This window comes from Colius striatus, chromosome Z (assembly GCF_028858725.1).
Source record: "Colius striatus isolate bColStr4 chromosome Z, bColStr4.1.hap1, whole genome shotgun sequence".
Lineage (NCBI taxonomy): Eukaryota > Metazoa > Chordata > Aves > Coliiformes > Coliidae > Colius > Colius striatus.
The window spans coordinates 57,166,778-57,189,504 of NC_084790.1; the positions used below are offsets into that span (position 1 = coordinate 57,166,778).

The following is a 22,727-nucleotide window of genomic DNA, read 5'->3' on the forward strand; positions in this document are numbered from 1 at the left end:
AAGATTTTTCAGTGCCATGACAGGTGTATGGAGCAATACTTAGGGCCACAACTGCTATCTGCACGGCCAGAATGTGCCTTGCTGTCAGAGTTACAGCAAACAGCTTAGATAGCAAGCTTCACATAGAGCGGAGGAAGAGAGTACAAAAACAAGACAAATAATGAGCCATATGGGTGAGGTGGGGGAAGAGTCATCCTGCCTGCAACATAACTTTTTTGGCAAGTGGGAATAACACTCACTCTGTACGTATACTCTCATTCCTATGAGAAAGTAATCTGGGGTCACAGAGCTCTTCTCACTTTTTAAACTTTTTCTCTTTTCCTCTTATACTGCCCCTGTCTTCATCCTCTCCCTCCGTCCCCCTCTCTCCCTCCCCTGCCCCAAAGGGACTCGCCGTTCCCAGCGCTGCCCTGGTGCTCCGGCGCGGGGTCGCGCTCCGCGCCGTGCGGGTGCGTCCCGCCGCCGCCGCCCTGCCGCGCCTCTTCTCCAGGCATTACGGTACGCGGCCGCGCCGCGCCTCTTCCACCTGCCAGCGGCCTTTAAAGTTGAGGCCGAACGAGGCGTGCGATGACTTGGGTTGTGGCGCGTACGGCGGGCGGGAGCCGCCGGGGCGCATCGCGTTCCCCGCAGCCGGAGCTGGGCCGGGGCGCACCGCGTTCCCCGCAGCCGGAGCTGGGCCGGGGCGCACCGCGTTCCCCGCAGCCGGAGCTGGGCCGGGGCGCATCGCGTTCCCCGCAGCCGGAGCTGGGCCGGGGCGCGTCCCTTCTGGCCTACGGGGAGTTCTCCGTCGCCGCCCCGCCTGCCTGCTTTTGTTTTTCCAGCCGGTAGCAAAGCAGGGCTAGGGAGGCGCGGGGTAGGTGTTCCCCCAGGAAAGCCCCATGTCTGCAGCGGGGTCACCTGCGCGGCTCGGCCGCCGGCCCCCGCGCTGCCGCGAACTGCCGCGCCTTGCGGCAGCCGGGCGGACGTAGGTAGTGCGGCCGCTGCGGGCCCCTGCGGGACGAGCCATGGAGCCTGGCTCTCCGCCGGACCTCCGTGACGTCGAGCAAAAGCTGGGGCGCAAAGTGCCCGAGAGCCTGGCGCGGCCCTTGCGCGGTGAAGAGCTCCCGGGGCGCCCCGCCGCCGCTGCCGCCGCGCCCGGCCGTGGCCCCACCGTGGCCCCCGGCTCCCGCCGCCGCCGCGCCGCCGCCCTGGCCCGGCTGGAGACGAAGCTTCACCTCTTGAAGCAGGAGATGGTGAGTAGCCGGGCGGCAGCCCCGCCGGGCAGTGCTGCCCGCGAGGTCGCCCGAGGCCAGGGCCGGCTTTACCCTGCCCCGCGAGCCGGCTCGACTGCAGGCAGGTGGTGCCGCCGCCTCGGTAGCAGCCGCCGCTGTCTCGCATCCCTCCGACCTGGCCGGGCCACGCAGCGGGCCGGTGCTGCTGGGGTGGCCGCAGGGAGGCAGCGGCCTCTGCAGCCGCCCAGGTGGGGAGGAAGGTCCTGAGCGCTGTGGAGGGCACGGGGTAACTTCTCGGCGCGTTTGCTCGTCGAGCGGTACTCTGCCGGTGACGCGCAGTTGGCTTCCGTTGCTCTGTCAGTTCGTTAAAAGTACTGAAAGCTGGTGTATCAATAAACAAAATAAGGCACTGATCTTTCTTGGTTATACATGCATTTTCTGCATCGGACCTGTTTCCTGTGGATGACCAATCAGAGACATCAGCTATTTTGGGGCTGAAAACTTGGCCTGATATTCAGTGATTCATTTTCTGGACGTTGGTTTTCAGAGATTTAGTTCCAAGCAGACTGTGCAGAAGATGCACTATAACTCTTGAGCAAACAACTACATATTATTTGGCTGAGAAGATCTTTTTTTGACAGCTGTCTCTGATGGCACTGTGCTGTGTTTAGTTCAGAACTTCTAACTTGTTTGCTGTGTTAATGGATGTCCTATATTGTGAGTCACCATCTCAAAAAATTGGGGTTTTTTATGAGGAAATAAAACTAACCCCATTTTTTTAAGGCAAACTGGAAAAAAAATCACTCTTGGCAAGCAACTGAGCAAGCAACTAGTGATCACGTGGCACATGCGAGCATTGTTGGCTTCCATTTTTATTACAGTCTAACTGTTACATGAAATCCCAAAAGACATTTTTGATAGCCCTTCTTTCTGTAAGCCTTGCAACAAAGCTTATTTGAAAACAGTATGTAACTTGATCTTGTTGGGAACAGAACTTTTTTTCTGGAAAGGTATTGAGATGACTTGATGCAACTGTCTTGGAACTCAGCTGTTTACAGCAAACAAAGCAATCTCATCCTATATGAACAAAGGTAGTGCCATGCCATCAGTCAGTGTGCAACCTCACACTTAGATAAGCAAAACATGGGTAGGTTTGTAAGAGGTTTTAAAGAATAAACTTGCTAGGAGAAAGGCAAAATCAAGAATGGATATTTAGACACCTAATACCCAAGATTAGTTAAGCCATACCTTTTGTCTTGAGAGGTAATTTCTAAATCACATTTGCTATTGTAGTGCTTCATATGGTTTAAGAGAGCCTTACCAGTCAAACTATCAATGTGTTTTAACTTAGGGATCACTGTGAATTTCAGTTTTAACATAACATTTCATGTTGTCAGCGTTTCTTATGGTTTTTTTTTTTTTTATTTTAGGCTTGTGCAAGCGTTGTAAACTTTCATGGCAGTTTATAATGTAAAAATGTTAGGGATGTTGGACTGCAACGTAAACAAGAAGACAGAGTTCTTGGCATGATTTTCTGGACATATCATAGATAGGCCTACCAAACTGAGGGGAAGAGTGGAGATTTGACCTCATCACCTCTTCCTTTCGAGCTGGTGTCTTCCACCTATTTTACACTTGCAAGTTTCATGTGACAGTTTTCAATTTGCCTCTTCTTCCTCATGCCACTCAGTTTTCCTCTTTTTTTTTTTTTTTTTTCCTCCCTACCGATATAGTAACTGTTTGTAAAAGGTGTCTCTGTCCTTATGGTTTCCTGAGGTTCTTAATCCATCACTTCTGCTCTGCAGTTTTGTTTGTGATGTTGTACAGATTTGATGCATGTAAGAACAGACCAGGTGAAAATCACACTGTTTCCTTCTATGTTTCTTTCTTTTTTTTTTTCTACACCTCATTCTTGGAGCCAAAACTTCTATAAAGCTTTTTTCACATTATTCTTTGGCTTCAGTGCAAGACCTGAGAGGCTTTAAGAGTGTAGAAAAATTGTTTCTAGCAGCTGCAGTAGTAAACAGATGCAAAAAAATAGAAAAGTTTAGAAAACCAAGTGTCATCCATCAAACTTTCTTTTTCTAGTTCTGCTATGGTAACAGCCTCCACAGCCACTCTCAGAACTCCATGTATACACATCTGTGTATTTTTTTCTTGCTTGCTTCAGGCTCAAAGTTTTTGTAAGCATTTACAGAACAAGGTTGTTCAGGCTCTTCTAAGTCACATATGAAAAACTTTTTACTGTTTACTGTGTTGATGTCTTTGATGGTGATCGGTACTGCCTCATTATCTTCTTGTATTCTTATATTTGTTGATGAAGGTATTTTTTTGCCAGATGTGGCTGTTTTCTGAGAGATTTTCTTCATTTTTGTTTTCAAACCTGGCTTTATACAAATTGTGCAATTAAGCAGCTCGGCTTCTTTCCTACAGCTTTTATTTATCACAATGACTGTGCCTGTGCTAACAAATTCCAACTAAACCTGGGAAAACTATTTTATTGATACTGCCTTATTATATTCTGACTTACCCATGCATTTAAATTGTGATGATCCCAAAGATCTTGACTGTGCTAAGGATGTATTTAACTCTGTAGCTACAGTTTTCTCACTGCTTTCCAGCTCATAGCTGCTAAAAAACACCTCTGTGTTCCCCTGACATCCTATTGTTTGGCTTGTGACAATAAAGAACAAAAGAAGCACACCTGAAAATGTTTGTAATGCTTGTGAGTAAACACCAAGCCTTAGCTCAGGCAGCCTATGATCCTTTCAGTAACCAGAGTAAATTCAAATACATAGGGAGTGAAAGCAGGCAGAAGTTTTTGTCCATTTAAAAATGGGGGGCCATCTCTTTTCCTGTCAACACACACTTTGTCCTTCCAAAGAATTGATCTTCAGTCCTTCCATTCATCTTATAGATGAGAAGTTAGTGCTGATCTTGTTTCAGAACAGTGTAGTGGTATCTGTTGGACTGGATACTTCTGAGGAAGAAAGAGATGGCGGAAGCTTTGAGAACTCTCTCTCATTGAGTTACCCCATTCTTGGGTTGGAAAGAGTGTGAATGAAATGGCTACATATCCTATATCATCTGCTGCAGGGGAATGTTAAGAGATAAGCTTGTTCTCATGTCAATATTTGACTTGGAAATGCTGGTTTTGACTGTGAGTTGAGTCATCTGACAGATCTGCAGTCTGTGTGCAGCAACTGTACATCTGCTGGTGGAAGCACCTGAGACTTCCGTCTTGCTTCTTAAGATCCTTTTGGTGTTCCCACTGTATGATTCTTTTCCTCTCAAGCCTGATTCTGCTGGTGCTCACCGCAGTCACACGGAGCACTTCATGGTATCTTTCTTGAAATACGGACCTGCTTGGCCAAGTTTCCTTCCATCTTTTACCTTCAGTATCTCTCACCAAGTCAATAAAGGAGATTGTGTCAGATCCTGAAAACCTTTGAGGGATAAGGACATCAAGTAACACAGAAGCAAGATGTAGTTGCTGGAGTGGTCAAAAGACTGTGCTCTGGTCAGCTGAGGTACCTCCTACTGGCTGATTTGCCCTTGGTTCTGTATAAAATATGTCACAGTGTGGATGTTGAACTCTTTTTCTCCTGTGGTATTTCAGGTGGAATCTTCCACTGAGGGATTAATAATAACTTGTTATAGCTGCAGCCTTGTTTCTAGTGTATCATGCCCCTGAGGTCACCATTCAGACCTTCGTCAGCTACAGACTACATTAAGTAATTAGTGAGGTTTGTTTTGCAGCCTGAAATGATACTGTTTCAAAGGCCTCATTCCTCCTTCCCAAGTTCTGGGGTTACTCAAAGGGAGATTTACGTTAACACCTGGATTTTTTGGTTGTGGGGTTTTGGGTTTTTTTTCTTTTAATTCATAATTTCCAAAATCAATCCTTTATTGCCTCTTTGAAAGCTGAAAGTTAAACAGACTATAGTCTGCATTATATGCAATAAAGTAAAGCATGCTTTGTGTAAAAATATTTCAGGCAGGAAAGGTTAACTGTGCCTTGGAAGTGAGAGGTCAATGGCATTGCTGGAACTTGGAGATGAACTTCCTTCAGGTGAACAATATTGAATCAGATGTTGTTAATGATCCAGAAAGCTGGGTATTCTGAGTGCAGCAGGTTTTAGGGTGAAAGGATAAAGAAATTGAGACAATCCTATTACCAAGAAGCTGAGCATGTCAGATTTAGGCTAAAGCTATTCAAAATAGAGGCATATTTCTATGCTCTCTTATTAGTTAAGTTCTCTCCCTCTTTGCTCTCCTAGTTCTATTTTAGTATAACTACTTTTAAAAGGCTTATTAACATTAATTCCTGACAAAATGAAACAGAAATAAAAGTACATTTTACTGATTGAAATTAAGGTAAATATAATCATTATGAAGCCAGTCCTTATCCTTTTTTTCTTTTTTTTTTTTCCCAACATATCATCAGCATGTAAATGAAGGTGCTGGCTGGAGTGCAGAGCTGCTGTAACTATTCTACCAGCTCTTTAAGAGTTTGTGTTACTTCAGATTTGCTTAGATTTATTAGATCCACAGTTGAGGGGATCTGGCTTTATTGGTTTCATTAGAGGACCTTTTTGAAAAAGTCAACAACTGTGACTTGAAACATCTCTTCAACACCTGTTATAGGTACAGGCTGCTACATTCCCCATTTTGTCTGATAATATCAATTGAATTAATTGAAGCCAAGATCTAGTTCATTGTGTCTAGTCAGCAGTGCAAAGCTCTATATCAGATAATAATTTTCTATTAGATTAGTTGGAATTTTTGCTTAAAAACTTGACTGAAGATAAAATCTTAAATATAAAATTTTTATGGCTAAGCTTCAAGCCTGTGTAGGAGAGCTTGATTAACATTGCTTTCTTAGTGAGCAGTTATTCAGTGAATCCCTCAAGTGAGGCTTCTCACAGAAGCTGCAAGAAAGTATACAGAAATAGAAATGAGCTTATTTCTCCAAGTCCTCCTAGTTTGCTGAAAAAGCTGCTTATCTGGGATCTTGCTAACCAGTTCTCCCTTTCATACTCTCCAATTTGCATGATGTGGTACAGAAGTTTATGATTTTTACATATAATGCAGATTGGGTAATGATATCAGGATAATGGCATTTAAAGGGATTTACAGATTGATCCTTAAGGAAAATGTCCAAACCTAGCAAGAAAAAAATACAACTAATTAGGGTACCAGAGCTTTGCCAAATTTTCTTTCTTTTTAGACCATCTTTGTAAGGATGAAGTGTGCAAGGTGATTTAAATTAATGCCTATTTAAATACATCTTTTGACTGTCAAACTTCACTCAACACCTGGTAGAAACATTTGAGTTGTGGACCATCTCCATACTGCACTCAGTCAGTTCTTACCATCCTTCTTGTTCAGCTGTGGCAGCTGCTGAAGGATTTAAGTCCTCAGGAAGCACAGATGAAGACATGCTTACATTATTAGCTACTGCTTGACTAAGAGTCAAGAGCTTTCAGTTAAACAGTTCATATACAATGAGACTTTTGCCAGTACTTGTTTCAAAGAACATATATTATTGTTCCATGATATTTCTTTTTTGATTTCTTTGTTTCAAGCATAGGGGAAGCATTTTGTCATTGAAATTACTTTTTAGAGTCTGCTTGCTGACAATTTGTAATGAAAAGACATAGAGAGTAAACCCTTTCTTCACAGAGCTCTACAGTTTAAGTGACTTACAATAGCTTTAAGAAAATAGATTACAAACTTCCTGATGAAGTCAGCAGAACAGCATGATTTATATAGAATAGCCTGAACTGGAAAGGACCTCTAAAAAATCTTCCGGTTCAGCCTTTCCCAGGAAAGAGAGCCTGGGTGAGATTTTGTTCAATTGCATCTTGGAAGCCTGCAGCAATTGTGATTCCATCATGTCCCTGGGGACTCTCTAAGCACTGGTCATCCTGAGTGTAAAAAAACCTTTTTTTTACATCAAGATGAAAGAAAATCTTCTGTTGTGACTTGTACCCATTGCTCGTTGTCCTCTCCTCATATCTCCTTGTGAAGGGAGGGACTGTCCTCTTTGCAGCAGCCCTTCCAAGTACTGGAATAGTGTTATGAGACCTCCCATGAGACTTCTTTTCTCCAAGGAGAAAAGATCTATCTCTGTCAGTCTTTCTTCGTAAGGCAGATTCATCATCATCATTTTGTGTGGATACTAACAGGTAACAATAATTTAGAAGTACCCTTTGTATGCGAGTAGGAAAATCTTTAAATACACAATCCCAAATACATATGTTGAGTAGAGGTGGTGGCCAACAAGTGCATTTTTACTCGTAGATACTTTTTTCTCCCCCAACAGCAAATAGTTAGGAGAAGAATACATTTTCTGTTCACTTTTTAAAGGTTAGAATGTCTTTTGTCTGTGCCCTGCTTTCAGGCTCAAAACCATGATAAAATTTCCACAGTGTACAGGTTTATTTCCTCCATGTTTCACTTCTGTCTGTGTCCTGGAAGAGTGGTTGGATACTGGGATCTGGAGCAAGTGAGGCTAAAGTTACAGGACAAAAAAGACAGAGGGATACTAAGAATTTTAAACATGTGAATCTTGGTCTTTTCAGCCACTTAATATTTGGGGTTTTTTTTTGGAGGCAGAATAAGCTGTTCAAGGACTGGAGAAGGATTGGAGAGAAAACTGAGTAGGAATGACCTCTACAGAATTTGAGGAAGAGGTTGAAATATTTGGTCTGAAAAACGTGTCTACAGAAAAATCCCAGCATTAAAATAATGATGCTTCTTTAATGTAGAAGATAAAACATTCTTGCACATCTTTACTTTGCAGTTAAGATAATGACTGAGAGAGGCCCTTCATTTATCTCTCGAATAGCTACAAACCAGACCCATCTGAGAAACCTGTGCCTGCACTGTAGCAGTGGTGTTTATGAAGTCATAAGCCTTGCCCCAAGGGCTGATCACTTTTTGAGACTGATTTTGCTCTGTGCCATGATGTACATAGCTATATAAGTATACAAATGGCCTTGATATCCCTGAACCAAGTATGCTCTTATTTTAGTTGTAGCTGTGGTAGGGCTAAAACCTAGAATGACTTATTATATGTCTCTGTTGATACAATTAACATTTTAATTTATATGGTATTGCTCTTTGTTTTCCTGAAGTTGATAGATGTCTGACTAGGGTATTTTGTTCAATAACTGTTGAATTCACAAATATATAGTGGCTTCTGTCAAATTAAAACACCATCAAGGACTGGGCCTGCAACATATCTAGATGTAACCAGTATTGGAGGATGTGGCTTGGAGAAAGATTTTAGCTGTACTTACTGAAATAATCTTCCTTCTTTTTCACAGCTTTTAACAAGCTTTCTCTTTGTCATCAATCATTTGCAGTTTAGGCATTAACAGTTGTCTTTCTGCATCTGTCTCTAATGAGAGCTGAGTTCTGTCCAAAGTGACTAGCTGGCCCAGTAAGTACACTCTGAGATGTTCTTTTCAATAAGTTCTTAAAACCTATTCAGGCAGGTACCTGAGCAGTTTGCAAGCTTCAGGAAATGCTAGACTGTGCTGAGGAAGTGTTCACAGTAACCATCAGTAAGGAAATCTCATCTGGAAGGTGACCAAAACACATCCAGAGGTCTCTAAACCACCTTGTACTACAGCTTTGAAAGGTAGAAAAAACACAGCTCAAATTTCTTTTCAAAGGCATATTTGGATGGCCGGTTATTTCAGAAATACCGTGTGCTGTGTTCCACAGTGAATCCCTCTGGCTGCCTACCTGCTGAGGAGCTTGTGGATGAAAATGCATTTGAGGATTTATCCTCAGAATGGCTTCAAAGGAGATTTCTCTCCTGTATGTGGACGAAAGGAGAGGACACTAGAGAGTACGTATACATAGGGTTAAAGTTAGCTGCTCTTTTATGTCAGAATATGCAACATCTCCCCACCAACCTGACATTTCTCATTGCTTACGTTTTGTCAAGGGAGTAGTATGGCACTTTTGTTAATTAACCAGAAACATAAACTAGCTAAGCTGCTAGAAGTTACCTGAATGTTTCATTTACTGTGATGTAAAATAAACTCTTTGCAATAATACTGTATAGGCCTGCTGGGTGCAGTGCCAGCTGAAGTGAAAGCATTTAGTGCCTGTAAAGTGATGCTCAATTGCTATTTAGCTATTGAGAGTTTCAGATTTTATAAACACTTTACTGGCTTGATTTGAAATGTTGTTCACTGTTACATACCAGCTGTGTTCATGACTAAAACACCTCCAGGAGAGTCATTTTACTGCATTGCTGCTTTGGCCATGAAACCTGCCTCTCTCCTAGGTAGGAAAGGAAGCACACATCCCACAATTATAATGTTATAAATGTGTTTTTAGTGTTTCCAAGTTCCCACATTTTTACCCAAAGGTAGAAATAAAAGTAGAACAGCTATATGGGTTTGCATTTTTCTGAGGTAGGGTTTTTCTTCATGTCTTCCTACATGAAGATATGAAAACTTCAGTAACTAACTTCACTTCCTGACTTCACTAGTTTAAGAAATACTGTATTTGAAGTGAGTGCACTGTTTTTTGTTACTCAGATATGCGCTTTTGAGGCATGGCAAATATTGTACAGTGACTTAATACTGAGTGTTTACTGGAAAGAATTTTTTATTTACAAAGATTCAAATTCTGCCCTTCACCCTTCCAATAGTTATAAACAACTAGGAAGAATGGTCCTGACAGCATGGAGAAAACTCTGAAGCATTTCTACATAAGCAGAAATAGGATTTGCACTGGTTCGCCACCTCCTCAGAAGTGGCAAAGTGAAGTGAATGGCTAGCATCCTGCCTGCAATGGAACTAATGCGTAAGTTTGGAAGGGTGCCTGGAGAAGGCCTGTTCCATCCACATCACAAACCTGAATTTGCTTTCTGTTTGACTGCTAGTACAGATTGTTTTATCTGTTGGGCAACAACAAATGATGTGTTCAGAACAAAGTACATGACGCTGAAACAGTACCATTATAGTGTTTTATGCAGTTTAGTACTGAAGAATCTTTTCCTTGGGTAGGAAGGTTTTCTGACTAACCAGATTTGGATGAGTCTGCACAAAAACTTCACAACTTCAAGAAGTCATTCAAGATGTTGTTAAAAACTGTGACTTAAGACTGTTTTAGTATTCTCAAAACTGTACAGTTAGGAGTGAATGTGGAACATTCACTGCGGCATTCACTGGAATATATCACTTATGAGGAGAGGCTGCGGGACCTGGAGCTGTTCAGCCTAGAAAAGAGGCAACTGAGGGGACCTGACCAACACTTAAAGGATGTATGTCAGGAGAATGGAGCAGCACTTTTTTATGTAGTCTCCAGTGACAGGGCAAGGGGTAATGGACATAAGCTGGAACACAAAAAGTTCCACGTAAGGAAAAACTTTCCTGTGAGAGTGATGGAGCCCTGGCACAGGCAGACCAGGGAGGGTATGGAGTCTCCTCTGGAGGTTTTCCAAACCATGAGTTCCTGAGTGACCTGATTTAGGTGGTCCTGCTGTAGCAGGGTTTGGACTTGATCTCTAGAGATCAATTCCAGCCACTTCAATGTGAAGCCAGAGTGATGGTTTTTAGGGGACTTTTCTTGATCTATGACTGCAAGTGCATTTTGCCTTCACAGAATGGATGATACATATGTTATACATACACTGAAGTGTTTTCACCTCAAGGAGTGGCTTGTGATAGGTTCCTAGTGTTACAGGGTTTGTAGGAGAAAACAGTAATTCCTGCAACAGTAGAGAAGTGTCTTTAGAAGGGAAGAGCAGTACTACTAGGATTCCAAAATCAATCTTTTTTTTCAAATTCAAATGCCCATGGGATTTGTGTAGTCCTTCATTAGTGCCTAGCATTAGTTTCTGTACCTTGAGCAATGGAGCAGAGGCACAGTTGCTGTTTTCCCCTTAGGCAGATGAGATAGGTCTCAGTGACTGTCAATTATGCATTGTAATGGCAGAGTAGAAGCCCTGCCATTGCAGGGGAAACAGAAATACAACCCAAACCACAATATGACGTTTAAGCTTTTATCATTTCTCTGCTCAAATTTTGTATCTATTGAGCTTTAATGACAAAATTACTTCAGAATAGCCCTAACCAGCCCTTTTCAAATGCAATCCTACTTCTCTAGAACAATTCTTATTTTGTCCCAGATTTCCATATTTAGTTTTCTCACTTCCCAAGTCACTCTTGGTTATTGGCAAAGGCTGTATTTTTTCCCATCTAGCCACCTGGTGCAAGCCTTGCACCCTGTTTCTGCTCCCCAGCCAACCTAGTAGCTAGTATTTCCTCATTAGAAGGAGATATGGGAACTGTAACTGATGGCCTTGATTCCTTCCCCTCTATTCATACCTCTAGTACTTCCATTAATAATTATTATTAATATTCTTTGCTGAGCTAGAATCAAGCCACACTACCCCCAGAGTCTGCTATGTAGAAATCTTAGGTAAAAGCAGGTTTAGGTATAAAAGGACCAGTATGACATGAGGTAGAGTGGTGTGGGAGAAGCTGAGATCTGCAGCATATTTTGTGGATGATAGTTATTGGCCAGAGGAGAAATCAAATAATGTAGAAAGACTGGTAGGTAGCTAGAGTGCTTGTGTTTTGCCCTAAAGTGTATATCATGACTGATTACTGCTGCTGCTTTCTCATGAGATATCCTTGGATAGAAGTGTAAGAGTCCTGTTTATTTAACTTTTAATATAGACTTTCACTTTTTTACTTAGATAATCATGCCTTGTGACCTCCATGACAAGTTACTGCAGTGTGTTCTGTAGGAGCCAAAGGGACTCTTGGCTTTTTGAGCCAAAATGGCTCAAGTGCTACAACTTATTTAGTCAGTACCAGCCTTCTTGGCTAGTTGTGCTGGCCAAATTCAGCATCTCAGCTTGCTAAAATTGGTTTTAGCCTATTGTTCGGTTCTGGCTTTTTAACGTGGACATCCCAGATGCAGGTTGGTTGCTAGCTGTTTGAAAACTTCTTAATTGGTGAGAAAGAACTAAAGTAGTTAGCCATTTGTAGATACCTACAAGGAAGCTTAGAAGGGTATTCTTGGTTGAAAGACTTAGATCACTTGGCTTCATTTTATTTGAAAGATCACAAATTTGCTAATATATTCAGATGAGCACAAAGCTTGCAAATGAACTGGATTTTAGCAGGATAGTTATTATCCTAATGGGGTGATTTGGATGACGTTTTTAATTTAAAAGGGAAAACAAGGCTGAATGCAACTTCAAATAGAGAACAGGTTCAAATTAAGGAAAAAACCCCAATATATCTGATTTGATAAGTTGTTGAATCATTTTTATTCAATAAGTTTGAAAATATTAGCACTGAAACATGATGTTCAAAACTTTTTCATGGGGAAAAAAGTGAGGAGCATATCACTTTCTAACCAAATGCAGTTCTAAGACACATGATGACGTGTCTTGAAATTCCTTCTTATTCGGATAAACCTTCAGTAAACTGGACAGGAGTTTGCCATTAGTAAAGATTTGGTAGTTATGTAAAAAATATGTTTTTAACAGGACCTGCCCCATTTCCAGGGCCACAGAATTATTACAAACAGAATGCCATTTTCAATACTGTGGATATTCAGACAAAGATTTGGTTTTTTTGAAATCTTATGATGTGTCTCTCCAGTGGCATTGTGAAAGCAGACTTGAATTTCAAGAAAGGTTTGTCTGCACTAGTAATATCATCATGTCTCAGTTGTGACTTAATGAAACCAGTTGCTGGGGTTTTTTTCCTTGGTTCTTTTTATTCCTTTTAAAAATAGTAATGAAGTGAGGATCACTGTTGTCTTGTCAAAGCAGCATTATCAGACTATGAATATACCTGTTCTAAAACCCATGATCTTCTTTAATTCTTCTCTTAGTTCTGTGCTTTTGAGCATACTTACACAGTGCCAGTATTGAACTAATTTGTTTTAAAGCAATGAGCCTATCTGGAGTGCTTGTTACCTAAATCTAATTCAGAAATGAAAAGGTATTTTATCCTCCTTTTGCATTGTATTTTTAAGAGCATGTTTTGGTTGAGGCAAGCATAAATAAGGCAGAGAGTGAAATCAAGTGAAAAAAACACCAAACCCTAGATGTGTTGTTGAGCCTCATTGCTGTCACATGCTGGTGGGGAAGAGAGGTACAGTCCTGTGTTGTGGCTGGTGTCCAGAACGTCTTGTAATGGTGCTGTGGTTGTCCATCTGCTGTAACACTTTCTGACACCCACAGCTGATTTTTAATGCTGCATATTGACCTGAATGTTTGTAGTAGTATTATCTTGTCTGTCAGCATATATGCGTCCATACTATAGATTTTCTGGATATTTTCACCTCTGTCATAGCACATTTCTGAGGTCAAGTTCTGCTTTCATGACATCAGTATGGGACATGTTTGCAAACACTGAGTAAAAACTTCTCATGGTATTAGAAGCTTTTTGCTCTTCTCAGACTCCTACATTTCCCCACAACTCCCTTTCATGTTCATTCAACTAAGCTTTAAAAGAATCAAGACCTTCCTTTTATTATGTTTATTCATCCTTTTGATGCTGGATGTTTCTGTATTCTGTGGTGCTTCCAAATTTAAAGAGCTGATTCAGCATTTATTTGGGCAGGAGAGGATGAGATAGACACCTAACTAACTAACCTTTCTTTTTCTCCTGCTACTTGGTGCCTGATATATAGCATGTTTATATAATTAATAATCATTGGCCTATCTGCTTAGTAGGTATTTGAATTGTTTCTTTTCACAGTAAAATTAAAAGATGGGCCAAAACCTAGAACAGACTACAAGGAAAAAAACGATTTTCCCTGTGAGAATTCTGTGTTGTACTTAAGCACACAAGATACTTGAAATAGTAAAATGTTAAAAAATAAATTTTAAAAATTGAGCCCTACTGAGTGAACGATTCATCCAAATCATTGAGGTTTCACTAGGTATTAACGCAAATGGCAAATGGCTGCCCACAAGTATTTTACAGAAAAGGATCATGTACATTTCAGGGAGATAGTAAAAGGCCTTGACTTTTTTAATTAGAGAGATAATGCAATTAAACAATTACTCTAGGTGGCCTGCTCTGGCAGGGGGGTTGGACTAGTTGGTCTTTCAAGGTCCCTTCCAACAATTAAGATTCTGTGATTCTGTAATTGCACAACTCAAGTGATGTATTTTCTGTCAAGTCTGAAGGGGATCAGTTAGTATAAAAATAATGTATTAAAATAGAATGTTGTAAGAGAAGTGTAAATCACCAGTACTGCACTTTCCTATACCAGATGTTAACCATACTAGCATAATGTTTTTTTCATATATTTGCAAGAAGTGTCCTTGAAACCTGTTCATTAAATCATTTGCAGTTATTGCTTACTGAGCAAACTTGCTCCCTCATGAAGTTGCGCTGCCTCCTGACTATTCTGGTGATGGCTTACGTCTGACTTTCTCACTTCCTTGCTATGGCTCATGGGTGTTTTGTTAGATTTGCTCACAGAATGAGAATCCTATTCTGGCTGATGTCAAATCACACTGTCTGTCTTCTTCCTAGTTAAAAAACATTGTTGGCGAAGCTATGTTACATTACTGCCAAATTTTACAGTAGGACCTGTAAGAATATTTATCATAAGCATTTTGTGCAGGATTGCGACTGGAACTGCAACGACTTCTTGCTTCTACAACTAGAGTTGCTTATGGTCTTTCAATACAGCATCTGCAACATTGTCATAATTTATTTAGGAGAATGTATCTGTGTGTATATATATAGATATACAAACATACAAAAACATACATGTGTATATATATTTGTGTACACACAGATATATATATAAAAAAATAGTCACATTATTTTTATATATACAATGTTTTTTTAAAAGACACTTCAAAGGGTTATTTGATTTAGAATAAAACTCTTAATGTCCAGGGCTGTTAGGAAAGATAATTATCACTTCCTGGCAGTCACCCAAAACAGTGCATTAGCTGTTCCCAGCCTGGTCACTTTGCTTCTGTGTCAAAGTCCGACTTGCACTCAGAGTATGGGCAGAATGCACTTATGATTGTTCTGCAGACTAGGCTTCCAGTCGACCCCAAAAATGACAAAGCTAAAAATTCTGTTTAATATATCTTTTTAATGTGTCGAAGCTGACTGCAACTCTAGCTCCTTTCTGCAGATTACTTTCTTTTGGATTCCTAGGGTCACACGCTGCTGCTGCTGCCTCTTCTGAACTACAGAATTCTGCGGAGTATTAACAGTAACCTTCAAACATGGTCTGAGGAAAAGATACTCTCTTTAAAATTAAAGACAGTAGTTTCATTTTTCCCTCAACGCCTTTATGTTGTGTGTTATAAAGAGCCCACTAGTAGAACGAAAGAAAATGAGTGAGCCTGAACAACAAGGTATTTCTTGACAAATTTTTAGCAAGAGCAGAAGTGAAACAAATGACTACAAGACACAAAATCTTAAACCTGTTAAGTTAATGGATTCAGGGACCTGACCTGACTCAGCTCAGAAGCTCTGCTCTGCACAGGGTCTCAAGCAGGACTCAAACACTGACTTAGGATTGGCTAGTATGGAATCTGTGTTTTAAAACGGTATACTTTTGGATAGATATTCCACATGCAATGGAAGTTGGATGGAAGCAGTAACCTACTGAAAGCTGCTTGAGGGTGTGAGCAGCCTTGTATGAGGGAATGAGTACATGAAGAGCTTACATAAAATGTGCAGCAGAGACAGTTCCATCTGGTGTTAAACATTGCTGTACCCATCTCTATCACCCATTTTACAAACAGAATTTCAAACCACCAGAATCTTTCCAGTCAAACAAGTGTCTGTGACTACTACAGTTTAGGGGTATTAACACTACTGCTGTCTTCCATTTAATGGGGTGTGTCAGACAGCTTTCCACTTTCCCATTCAGCTTCTACTTCCTGTGTGACTTTGGATAAATAGCTTTATGGTTAGCCAGCAATGCCTACCTCCATTTTTTTTTTTTAAAGGAAGATTACTTCAATTTTCCATGGAATAATAAATTGCAGGAATTCATTTGAGATGTAACAAAAAAACCCCCAAAAAACAACACATCCAAAAAAACCATCTTAACAATCAATGCTGAAACAATAATTTGTTTTGAATTCTGGGAAGTCTCTTCACAAAAGTTATTCCACTTTCTCCTGGTGGTGCTTTTGTTATTACAAACACTGAGTAGGCATTCTTAAAGTAACTTAAGAAAATCAGTTACCACAGAGAAAGGCAAGAGTCTAAAAAGTAAAATAAACATTGATTGTCAATGTTGAATTATTTTGAATCTTAATGAAAATACAAATTCAGTAAGCAGACATAAAAAGATATAAAACTCATCAGTAAAATCTTATCAACCAATTCTGTGAAAAAATATATATAACAAGATCAAAGGCCATTAAGCAACCTATTCAAAGTCTAGAATTCAGAATAAATGAATGTGAGCATTATTTAATTGAACTGTCATGTTTATAATGGGGATAAGCATTGGCACACACAGAGGCTCTGTTTATTAAGCAGCCACCACAAAGCTTAAAGCGTGCTGTGTGAAGGGTAGCAAGCTCAGAATGATTTTATAATACCTTCTTAGCACCTGTGATGTTAGGGGTTTTTTTTCCAAAAACTCATAACTGACAGACAAACAACAGATGCCTGCTGTTTAATCATGCAGGTTAATTAATAGGCATGAACAACATCCTACTTTAATACTTTTGAGTTCAAATCTTTTGCCTACTTCAGAACTGTCCCACTGGTTATGGATGTTTGCGTTGGCTTCTTCATGTAATTAAGCCACTTAGGGCAACGGTATTTCAGGATCAAGATGAAATAGAATACCTAGGCTGATTTCTGAATGCGAAACCAATCATCACCGTCAAAGAGCCGGGGAGCTTTTATGTGTCAGAGCATAGGAACAGAGTTTTTCTGTCCTTAGCTGGAAAGAATCATGTACACACAGGTAGAACTGCGGTTGTTTGTGGGGATGTTCCACATCCACTCCACTGCAAAGTCAGCTAGCTTGGATTAATCAAGCACTATAGTAATTCAAGCTAACCCATCCTGACACTGCTCATGAGCTCTCTCATTTCTTCATTTTCTTCACATACATAAGCAATAGCACTGGTGACCAAAGTCTGGCAGACATGAGACTGTCAGTGAGTTGAGGTAATGCTCTAGTGTTCATCACTATGCCATGTATGTCTGATTGCTATTTATTTCACACTGATTTGGGTCAATTAAATTTTGGTCAATGCATTTTTTGGTTGTCTGTTTTCTTTCAGCAGGGACTTGTGTTATAGTGTATTGTTGGAGCAATTTCCCATTTCTTTCCTCATTTTTTTAGGCCTGTGGTAATCTTCAAGCAATGAGAGAGGACATAAGAAAAAATTATGTATACAAATGCTAAATATATGCAATCCATCGTTGATTTGTAGTTGCAATTTCCTGATCTAGTTTACTCCTGCAAATTGAACAAATTACACTCACCTTTCTCAGGCTACACTTGCACAATAAGACACAATAAAAATGTTGTGGCGGGTTACAAAAGTGGTCTTACTTTCTGTCTTCTTTTGCAAAAGGCATTATTTATACTCTTCTCTTTTGAAGACTCCAGAATTGTTAAAACCCTCACAGTAGATTTTTAGGCATCATTCATTGCAGTAACTGAACTCCCAGCTGTTCAGAAAGGAAGAAATCATGAAATCTTCAGTTTCTGTCTATGCCCATGACATTGCTTGTTTGAAAAGAAGCTCCAGAGCTTGCCTAAACCTGTTATAGTTAGAACAACCACTATGAGAGCAAGGCAAAGATAGGGCTTTAGGGCAGTTATTCCTTCCAGACTGAAGATCTGTTTTTTTCTGAATACTGGCTTGTTCTCTCCACCTACGCTACCAGCTTGCATGGCTTGAAAGATGCTGCCACTTCAGTTTCATTGTTTTCTTCTGCCATGACTAGCTATTTAACACCTACAGTCATTCCTGGGGACCTTTGCTATTGTGATTATATAAAATAAGCAAAAAGATAGAGAAGCTAGCCTGTAATTAAAATTTCTTTTCTGATCTCTTGTCAGTTTGTTTCTCCCAGGAGTGATACGTCCTTAAGACACCCCTTCCCTGTAGCAGTGCTGTACCCAACCTTGAACTCAAGAAGAAGCTATCGAAACTGTTCTGAAATACCTGTGCTAGCTATGATACACTCTGTTTAGATTATTCCTGAAATACACCTGTTACTGTGCATAATGAATGGAGCTTTCAAGCCGTGAGATTTTATTGTGTTTAGTCCCCTTAGTCAAACCATCTTAGAACTGACTTGTTCGTGGGTTGCAGCTACATAAGTGAGTCAGAACTAATGTGATTGTGTCTGAGATAAAGCGGGTAAGAGGCAAGAAGTGGCATAGTGACATATTTGTGTCGTCAAACAGACGATGAAGTAAACCATATGAAAGGTGACATTTAGTGGACTACCTTTTCATGTTTGCTTTTTTCATGTTGGCACACTCTTGATATGAGACTTGGGGTGACATGTTAGCTTGGAGGACGAGGAATCAAGTATGCAGAAATGCTAAGGATTAGTCCCAGTAGGGCTGTTCCAGAGAAGTGCTGAAGCTGTGGGTGTACTTAGAGGAAAAAATTATTTCCCTGAGCAGATTGTGAAATATATGAGATGTCTTCTTTATCTAAAAGGAACTGTTTCATTAGACTAGTTCATTGCTACTAGCTCTGTTAAACATTTCCTTAATCAGCCTTTTGGGAAATTTGCTGTCTCCAGGCTTGCTTGTATTCCACAAGTTGCTGAAGTCTGTGGTTGCATTTGAGAAGTTGGGTAATTTACTGTTTTCATGACAGCCTAGTTGCTGAGCAAATGGTTTATAGTGATTTATGGATAGAAGAACTGGCTTGAGCAGGAAGGCTACAAAATGGTCAATGTGTTTTCAGAACCTCACATATGAAACAATGATAGATAGGCAGTATTATTAAAACTGTGAATAGTAAGCTGTTTTGCACAGTACCAGGTTAACTGTGTTAAATCCCATGATACTGGATTGAGAACGATTCAGAAGTAATTCTGGAGAGTGAGGAAGGAGGCTGGGAATACAGATGAGAGTTACGTAGACAGTCTGTTACTAGGAAACCTTGAAATGGTTTTGTGTCAGAGTGACCCTGGCCAGTAACTAAGCACCCACCAACTGCACACTCACATCCCTCTTCCCCTCCAGTGAGATGGGTCAGAGAACTGGAAGAGCAAAATTGAGAAAAACTCATGGGTTGTAACAAAGACAGTCTAATAAGAAAAGAAAGAAAAAAACCCCAAGTTTTGCAAAGTCGGTCACTCACTATCTCCCAGCAGTAGACCTATGCCTAGCCAGTCACTAAACAACAGATGCACTGGAAAGTCCAAACATTGTGTTTGACTACTGAGTACAACATTTTAGGACAGGGAATATCCCTTTGGTCAGTTCCAGTCAACTGTTGGAGCTCTGTCCTCTCCAAGCAATTTTCCAGACCCAGCCTGCTTGCTGAGAATGCAGAGTGAAAAGCAGAAAAAACCTTGAGGCCGTGCAATCACTGCTCAGCAACAGCTGAAGCACTGGTACACCATCAATGCATATATAGAGCAGAACACCATACTGGCTTCTATGAAGCATCTCAGCCAGAGCCAGTACAGTCATCTTCAGTATCTAACAGAATAAAAATATGTTAAATTTTTTAAAAACTATACCAGGTGAGTTCCTGGAATGCATCAAGAAGAGTGTGGCCAGCAGGTCAAGGGAGGTTCTGATCCCCTTCTGCTCTGCCCTAGTAAGGCCTCATCTGGAGTCCTGTGTCTAGTTCTGGGCTCCTAAGCTCAAGAGGGACAGGAAAGTGCTGGAGAGAGTCCAGCACAGGGCCACCAAGATGATTAGGGGACTGGAACATCTTTCATATGAGGAAAGGCTGTGGAAATTGGGGCTGTTTAGTCTAGACAACAGGAGACTGAGGGAAGATCTTACTAATATTTACAAATATCTAAATGGTGGGTGTCATGAGGCTGGGACAGCTCTTTTTTCCATTGTATCAAGTAACAGGACAAGGGGTAATGGGATGAAGCTGGAAAACCAAAAAGTTCCGTTAAACATAAGAAAAAAAAGTTTTACTGTTCAGGTAAGGGAACCCTGGCACAGGCTGCCCAGGGAGAGTGTGCAGTCTGCTTCCTTGGAGGTCTTCAAGACCTGCTTGAACACATTCTTGTGCAACCTGATCTAGGTGGACCTACAGGGTCATTGGACTAGATGATCTCTAAAGGTCCCTTCCAACCACTACTATTCTATGAGTCTATGTTTCCCTGGAGACATTCAAAACTCACCTGGACAAGTTCCTGTGTGGCCTACTCTAGCTGGTCCTGCTCTGGCAGGAGATTGGACTAGATGATCTCTTAAGGTCCCTTCCAACGCTTGTGATTCTTTGATTTTTTGCGAATTGTTGCTTTTTATGTTAAAAGAAGTGATAGACTGTGAACTCATCAGCTTCATCTAATATGGGTTCAAACAATTTGAAATTTACAGTTTCAATAAGTTCAGTGTCTGAATTCCCGAACCTTTCTACAGCAGCTTCAGACCTAAACTCAAGTGTAGTGTGAATAAAAGTCCGCAAGCCTTTTTCCAAACAGTGCACATCAGAAAATTTTAGGTTACCCAAGTAGCCATAATGAGGTTAATTTGGGATGAATGCTTACATGTCTGGATCTGCTAAGTAGCTTAGAATAATGGTGAATGGAAATCAATTTGCATCTACTTCTTTGAATAACGAGAAAGTACCTCCAAAAGTTGTCATAGCAGCTATATTTATCTTCCAAATAACATTGTACTAGCATATGTACATGTGTCGTCATTGACATCATTGCTTTTAATGGACTGCTTGTGTAGCTGTAGCCTCATCAGGTTCCCATTTGAACATTATAGAAAGAATTGGTGTAGTATTTTTAGTTCTCTTCTTGTTTTTATTGTCTAGAGATACTTGTCCAAGATGTGAAAAAGTGGAATTTTTTTTTGTCTCTTCTTTTAGCCTATTCATTCCAGCTTGCTGTTTAGAGTTTGATTTTGAAGAAAAAAAGTAATTTTTTTTAATCACTTTCACCTTTTAGTTTAATCTCCGAGCCACCGATGTGAAGCTTATGCGCCAGCTACTCATCATCAATGAAAGTATTGAATCAATCAAGTGGATGATTGAAGAGAAGGCCATTGCCAGCAGAGGTAGCAGTTTGAGTGGCAGCCTGTGCAGTTTGCTGGAAAGTCAGGAGACGTCACTCCACGGCAGCTGTAACAGTTTGCAAGACTGTAGTGATGGACTGGATGGAATATCAGTAGGGAGTTATTTGGACACTTTAGTGGATGATGTCCCCGGTCACCAAACCCCTTCAGATATGGACCAGTTTAGTGATTCTTCTGTTATGGAAGACTCACAGCCTGTGCACAAGCATCCCAAAATGGATTCTGATGAGTACTACTGTTTTGGCTAATAAAAACAAGTTCCAGTTGGACAAGAAATGCACTTGTACTTATCCTTTTTCTTTGCTGCTATTTTATTTTGTGTGTAAAACCTCAGACTTCTGTTGGAAGGAAAGCGTAATATGATACTTCGATTCCACTTCATAACTATTCTGTTGCTTCTAATACATTTTCTCCTTGGTGGGTTGGGCTTTCCTCCTCATCACCTTTTCTTTTTCTTAATTTATTTTCATAATATTTCTTTTTAGATTTTAATTTTTTTGCAGTGCTATGTTTGTAGGTCTTTACAAGTGGTGAAGGAAAAGCTTTTATCTTTAAAATGAGACATCAGGGAATGACAGACACAATTTTGTATTTGTTGGCAATAAAATACCTTCTGATAAATATATGTTGTGGTAAATTGTCTTGACTGCCAAGTTTGGCCTTTCCAAAAACATTGTTCTTATTCAGCCTTAAATCCAAATTTTGAAAATACCTTTTTAAAACATTTTTCCTTTTGTAAACAGTAATACTTGATTCTGTTAAGCTGTTTTATCTTGGAATATAAAGTGTCCTCAACTTTTCTGTGTGAGTTTTCTTTCTCATTGAATGTTCTCATCCTTCTTGTCTAGTTGTGATTTTAAATTCCAGGCTCTATTGCTGTCTTGCACTGATACATTCAATACTGGAAGATACGCATAAGCATACATTTCAGCTTTGTGCTTCATACCTTTCATTTTCGTTGAATCTGCTTTTATAAGCACAATCTATATATGTTTAAAAAAAAAAATGAAAAAAGCATCTTGCATTAAGGGTACCCAATTCCAATAGCTTAGTGACTGAGCCAAAATTTCGTCAGCGGAGGTGCTTTAAAAATATAAAGTCTTGACAATTTTACCCTATAATTTTGAGGGATTTAGAGAGCAGTAGTGAAACATTTTACAGGAAACAACATGATAGAAGGCATGTCTTATTTTTCTTTTGTATGCACACCCTAATCCTTAATAAATTCTCATTGCTTTTACCAAATATTATTACTTTTGTGCCTAA

At 40.3% G+C, this 22,727-nt stretch overlaps 1 protein-coding gene across 1 annotated transcript; it reads left to right on the forward strand.

Annotated features, from left to right (window-relative positions):
- Positions 1-1,004: 1,004 nt before the first annotated feature.
- LURAP1L (leucine rich adaptor protein 1 like) lies at positions 1,005-21,876 on the forward strand. Its single transcript, XM_062019421.1, has 2 exons — positions 1,005-1,232; positions 21,335-21,876. Exons 1-2 carry the CDS (start codon positions 1,005-1,007, stop codon positions 21,707-21,709), a joined length of 603 nt encoding a protein of 200 aa, XP_061875405.1. The 3' UTR covers positions 21,710-21,876.
- The last annotated feature ends 851 nt before the right edge of the window (positions 21,877-22,727 follow it).